At 46.2% G+C, this 6,000-nt stretch overlaps 1 protein-coding gene across 4 annotated transcripts in view; it reads right to left on the minus strand.

The window, feature by feature from the left end:
* The window catches only part of PSME4 (proteasome activator subunit 4), an 85,304-nt gene extending 79,515 nt beyond the window's left edge, over positions 1 to 5,789 (minus strand). For 2 of the 4 annotated variants that reach the window (XM_083732997.1, XM_083732996.1), the window contains exon 1: positions 5,315 to 5,789. In XM_083732997.1, the coding sequence (XP_083589123.1) occupies positions 5,315 to 5,559 (245 nt within the window). In that variant the 5' untranslated portion in view covers positions 5,560 to 5,789. Of the gene's footprint in view, positions 1 to 1,862; positions 1,894 to 5,314 lie in introns of those variants that run through there. The other 2 variants (XM_083732999.1, XM_083732998.1) reach the window with 2 other exon arrangements.
* Positions 5,790 to 6,000: the final 211 nt, after the last annotated feature.

The raw sequence follows: 6,000 nt of genomic DNA on the forward strand, positions 1-6,000 counted from the left end.
ACTTGATACTCACATCCATAAAAACAGAATGACAAGTCATATACTATCGTAATACACTGCAAAGGGTTAAAACTAGCAGGTTCTGATGTCTTCTAAAATCACATGGCTTTTCAGAACCCTGATGATTTTGTTAGGCAACATGTTTTGACAGCATTACCACATAACTCCTACTAGAATGAAAACAGGCCTCACTGTAAACAACACTGAGGTAGCAGCAGATGGTTAAAGGAAAAACAGTGTCACGCTATGTCTACTCAAGTTCAAGATGTCTTGTAAGGCAATCATGTGAGTCATGTTATATCTACTGAAGTAATCCTATCTAAGAATCTTTCCTAGTAAACAAAGTCACTTCCAATGATGCAAAAGGCAGATTGATATTCTGCCAAACAACCCGCCCCCGTCCCCCAAAAGTTTCTTTTTACTAATGTACATTGCCAGTTCCCCAAGTTCCATTACACTCTGGTGTGACTAAGAAACAGATTTGGAACACTAGTATGTCAAGTGTGAGGGCCTGGAGGACTGCTGTTCCCGCACTGACCCTTTTCGCCAGCCAAGCTGAACCGAGCTAAGAGCCAAATCCAGCTGAGCCTGGGGAAGCAAGGAGCCACAGCCATGCCCTTCAGAGGCTTCAACAACTATCCTGTCTCTGACCAGATTTTCAACCAGCCGCTGGAACATCACGAACAACAGCAATGCCCTATGGACTGCTGTCTCCAGGCATATGGGGAACATTGGAAGCACAGTATTTTTCATTCCTCTGATGCTGTTTTGCTGCATCATCTCTAACAGTGATGAAATGTCTAATGGTATTTCTGGTCCCTAACAAATCACGTGACCTGCACATGAAACTGGGAAGACTAGACTCATCAGTCTCTGGTGGCACTTGGACCAAAGCAAATTAAGCTGCCAGGAAAGCCAAATAAAGAATAAATACTAAATAGAGTACCAAAATAAGAATTTCGAAGTGTGAATTTATATCACAAAGTCCTCATTTACAATACAGTATTTATTATAGGTCACCTTAAGTCTATATGAGAAAAATGGGGTGTAAATTTTCTAACTCAGAAGGACACTATGCATGCAGTAGCAGGGTTGATTCTTAATTGCTGTATTTGAACAATCACATCTCATCTTAATAAGATGGCATATGAACAAGCTTCATCCCCTGCACAAAGTTGGCTGCTCTTCCCTTTACACACTAGGATGCCTCAGTTTAATTATAAAATCAAAGAACTGTAGAGCTGGAAGGGACCACAAGGGTCATCTAGTCCCTCCAATGCAAGAATCTTTTGCCCAACATAGGGCTTGAACCCACGACTCTGAACTTAACTCTCATGCTCTACCACCTGAGGTGTCCCAGCAAGACAGTTCTATTAAAAAATATATTAAAACAATCAGAATGCCTTTTGGCAACAAATAACCTAAGAGCAAACAATGCTGTAGCATTGTTAAGCTATGTTAGTGTGGACTGAGACATAGCCCTTATGGGAGAACACTAAAAGACCTCCGTATACTGTTTTGAACCTTCTAAAAATAAGCAGAAAACATAAACATGGTTGAAACATACAAAAATACCACAAACTGGAAACCATTTCCATTGAACAGCTGACTTTGACATGTCTAAACATAAGCAAGTGACTGTAAGGCTCAATGAAAGACACTAACTTTTTATTGTATGATTATTGATTAATTTCTATACCACTTAATCTATTTAAAATATCTCTATGCAGTGTACAGAAAACTGAAGGAACAACAATATAAATAAAATATTACAAAAATTGAGTTGCATATTAAAATGTTCCATTAATACAAATTTTCTAATATATATAAATCTATATCAATTCATTTTACTTCCAACACACCCTCCCTCTCAGCCTCCGGGTTCTCACCCAGGGCTCAAACAAACTCTCAGATTACGGTACCCATAACAGTCTCACAATGAGATGAGTTCCTGGAAACAGCAGGCATCACCCTAGTCTCTTACACAAGACTTGCTTTTTATGGGCAGGCCCAAGGTGGATGGTACATCCTCAGGCTGCCCACAATTGTGTCCCATTCAGCTGCACTCTCCACACCCAGTTCCAGGTGTAGCAGGTTTGTTGAGCATGCAATAGGCACAATACCGAAATTTTGCTTGCTGTCAACACCTGCTCTTTACATTATTTTTGAAAAATACGTAATCGCACAAACAGATTCAAAACAGGCCATCTAGTATAACCTGGGCCCAACTAAACCTTTGCCTTAGTTTTCTCTCTTTAGTAGTGTGAAATAAAAAAAAATTCCTTCCAGTAGCACCTTAAAGACCAACTAAGTTAGTTCTTGGTATGAGCTTTCATGTGCATGCACACTTCTTCAGATACACACTGTATATGAAGAAGTGTGCATGCACACGAAAGCTCATACCAAGAACTAACTTAGTTGGTCTTTAAGGTGCTACTGGAAGGAATTTTTTTTGTTTTGACTATGGCAGACCAACACGGCTACCTATCTGTAACTGGTAGTGTGAAATGTTAATGAAATGTATCCTCACAGTCGATTTTATTTTAAGTCACTATTAGAAAGAGATTAGGTCTAGAACTGAAGTGGCAGAAAGTGTTGTGGTACCTTTGTTAGATTGTAAGCCTTTGGGTATGTCCATCATTTTAGTCTTACTTTATTGATTGTATTCCAAGCTGTGGTTTGGGTGCTTAATAGATTGACCACCTTGACAATTATCTGGTTTGCTGCATTATCAGTTTTTGTAATCAAGTCTGTTTCATTCATCTACTAGAGAAAGCAAGATATGTATTCCAAAGAATTCATGTCACAATAAACTAGTCACCCCTCCAAGATGCTACAGCAGCAAGGAAATAAACTGCTACAGACTAACACAGCTTCGCTTTTTAATATTTCTCTGTAGGGACAGCACAATGACAAGGCAAAAACATTTTATCAGTGCCCCAGAAGACAAAGAAGTCCTTGAGCTAGAAGTTGGTGCTTTTGCCCTTGTCCAACTCAAAACACACTTTTCTTTTTCCTTTGCTGACACAGCAGTATGAACAAACGTTATGTGAGATGAGTAAGAGATTAAACTCTGCAAGTTACTAGCTAGGCTTTGAACCGTGAAAGTGAAATGCAGTGCTTGTTTTGGAACTAAATGCAAATGCTATTTTGTAATCTCGTTTAAAAAGGCAAGGACAGTTGCAAGTAGCTTATGAAGTCACTGAACAAAACCTATGCGCTAGTTTTGGCAACAAAGAGTGATAAACTATTTTTAGGAGTAATGAGCTGCGTATGATTTATTAGCTGCATAAGTAGAAAGCTCAGGGAACGACTACCATCACTAAAACTAACAAAACCCTCCTCTTCCCAAAGTCCAAGACTCAAGCAGCCTTGAAAGATGACACTTCCCAAACACAAGCCCACACAGGAGGTTGCACAAACAGAAGGGGTGGCTGCTCATTCCTAAAAAAAGGTCCCCAGAGGCACATGCCCCAGTCAGAAGATGTCCTTCAAAAGCAAAGCTGCAATCTTACAAACACTCAAAGCCCAACCAAGCCCCCTGCTGATCATAACACTTACAAAAATAGTGCCAGACAAAGCCTTGGGGAAGCTGGAGTCATGCAGACAGCAGCAGACAATGGTAGACAAGTGGCATAGAACTAAGTTGCTGAATGTAAAAGGAGTAGCACAGGCTACTCCTTCATCCAGGGAAGTGCAGAACCTGGGTGTCACCAGACACTGCCCCAAACAGAGGCCAGCTGCCCATTTGCCTAAGGGGCCAGATTTGAAAGAAACAGCTTTTTGAAATACCCGGGGCCTTAGATGTACGGTTATCTTTGCTACCAGAAACTGGCATAGGTCAGGAGTTAAGGCAGTGTCTATTCATCTCCCATTTTAAAAATATCTACCTTCTGTATTAGGGTGGCGGGGAGGACAGGACCGGATAAGGTGTGCTTTAAAGCCACAAATTGTCTAAGCAATCAAAAGATGCCCAACAAAGTGGAAGGGAGAAGGGAGAATCAAACATCATTTTTCCGATCACTGGCAGATTCTTCAGGCTGCAGCACTCACAGTTACCCTGAGGCACCCAAAAAGTTTGTTAAGGACACGTAGGCTGTTTTTTCTGCACGTTTTGATGACTTAATTGCTTTATGTGTTCTTACCTGCCCTGACACTTCAGACACAAGGCAGGTTAAAAAACCTTACACCCTCTCACAATATTTGTGGTCCTGTCACTTAACAAAGCACAATGGGGACAAAACAGAGGAACTACATCTCGGAAGAATGCATACCCCACCAAACCCTGCTACCCTCATTTGGCGTGGAGGGGAGAGAGACATCCATATTACCCTGAGTACAACTGACACACTGCTGCCATGCCCTCCCAACAAAGCGAAACACGAACACCAGGGAAACACCGGGCGGCTGTTAGGTTTCCAAGCACCACAGGACTCTTTTGTCTACAATCCAGAACATATTTCTTTTCCACGGGAAGCTTAAATCCCATTGCAATTGCGGGGGCGGGGGGGAGCTTAACTCCCTAGAAACCCAGCTCAAAACCGCCTGCCTGGTTCCTTCCAGCTATTAATTATAGCAACTGTTCTTGTGGTTCATTAAGGCATATTTATGGCGTTTCCTAAATCTCCAGATTACGAATGGTGGTGGGTGCTCTCCCCTTTTCCCTCCCCACTCCAGGTTGCCTGATGTAGGGTGAGGACGAAGTGCCACCCCTAGGCTGACCCCCCCCCCCCCAGCCTCAGGAAGAGAGAAGAAAAAGAGAGAAGAGGGAACCCCACCCACAAGAACGGAGGCTTGCCTTTTTGTAAAAAAAGGGGGGTGCATGGGTGTAGCGGGGGGGGGCAACCAAGTAAATAAATAAACCCATCTAACTAGGGTTCTCTCCCCCCACCCCACAACAGAAAGCCTGCCTATGGGTGGGTGTAAATGGGTGGCATTTGTTTCCCCAAACCACGAAGTGGGGAGTTGTTTCTTACACCAAACACCGGCAAAACCCACAGAGAAAGAGTTGGAGGAAAGGGCTGGAGTGCACTGCAACACCCCCCCAACCTTTCATAGCGTCCTGACCTAGACGGTCCCCCCCCCAAAAAAGGAACCCCAATAATAAATATTGCGGTTCTGATTTGATAGATGGGAGAAAGGGCTCAGCAGAAGGGCAGAAACAATAACTCCGGGGTGGGGAAGGAAGGGGAAGTCGATAAAATGAAGAGGCGAATGTGTGTTTGTTGAAAATGTTGAAACTTAATTATGATGGGGGGGTGTAGAAACAGACCCCCCCTAATCCTCCCCACCCCCAACCCTTCGCCCCACTCACGTGGAGAGCTTCCTGCTCCAGAAGAGGCCTCCGGGCCAGAGCTCCTGGAGCTGCACGGCCCAGCTGAGGTTGAGCTTGATGCGGGAGAGGAGGCGGCCGGCCTCGGCCTCCAGCTTGTCGCCATAGGGCAGCAGCTTGTTGTAAACCAGCTCCTTCTGAGGCGGCGGCGGCGGAGGAGAAAGAAGAAGGGGAGGCGGAGGAGGAGGTGGCGGTGGCCCGGCCTCAGCGCCGCCGGCCCCGGCCATGGCTCCGGCCGGCCGGCCGCCTCGCCCCTTCCTCGCTCCCTTCGCCCTCTCCGACGCCCCCTTTCCCCTCTCAGCCGCCGGCGCTGCCCCGCGAGAAGGCCTCTCCTCCGCTCCTCCGGCCACCGAACTCGCTCGGCTCCCTGGGGCGTCTGTCACACAGCGGCGCCTGGTGACGAAGCGGCGGAGCGAACGAGGCAACCAGCGCCGGCCTCCGCCGCCAGGCACTGAGGGCAGGCGGGGAGGGAGGCGCCGAGGTCACTTCCGCTGTGGGGAGGGGGAGGAGGGGGAGGGAAGGCGGCGCTGACGGGAGGGAGGGGGCGCTCGGGGAAAAGGAGCGCGCGGGAGGGGGAGGGGGAGAGGGAGGAGGGCGGCCGCTGATTGGATGCGACGCCTGAGGGGGAACCACGGAGAGGAGGTTGAGTGCGAGGGGCCTTCGCTGAG

The sequence above is a fragment of the Podarcis gaigeae genome (assembly GCF_964106915.1).
Source record: "Podarcis gaigeae genome assembly, chromosome: 3".
Classification (NCBI taxonomy): Eukaryota; Metazoa; Chordata; class Lepidosauria; order Squamata; family Lacertidae; genus Podarcis; species Podarcis gaigeae.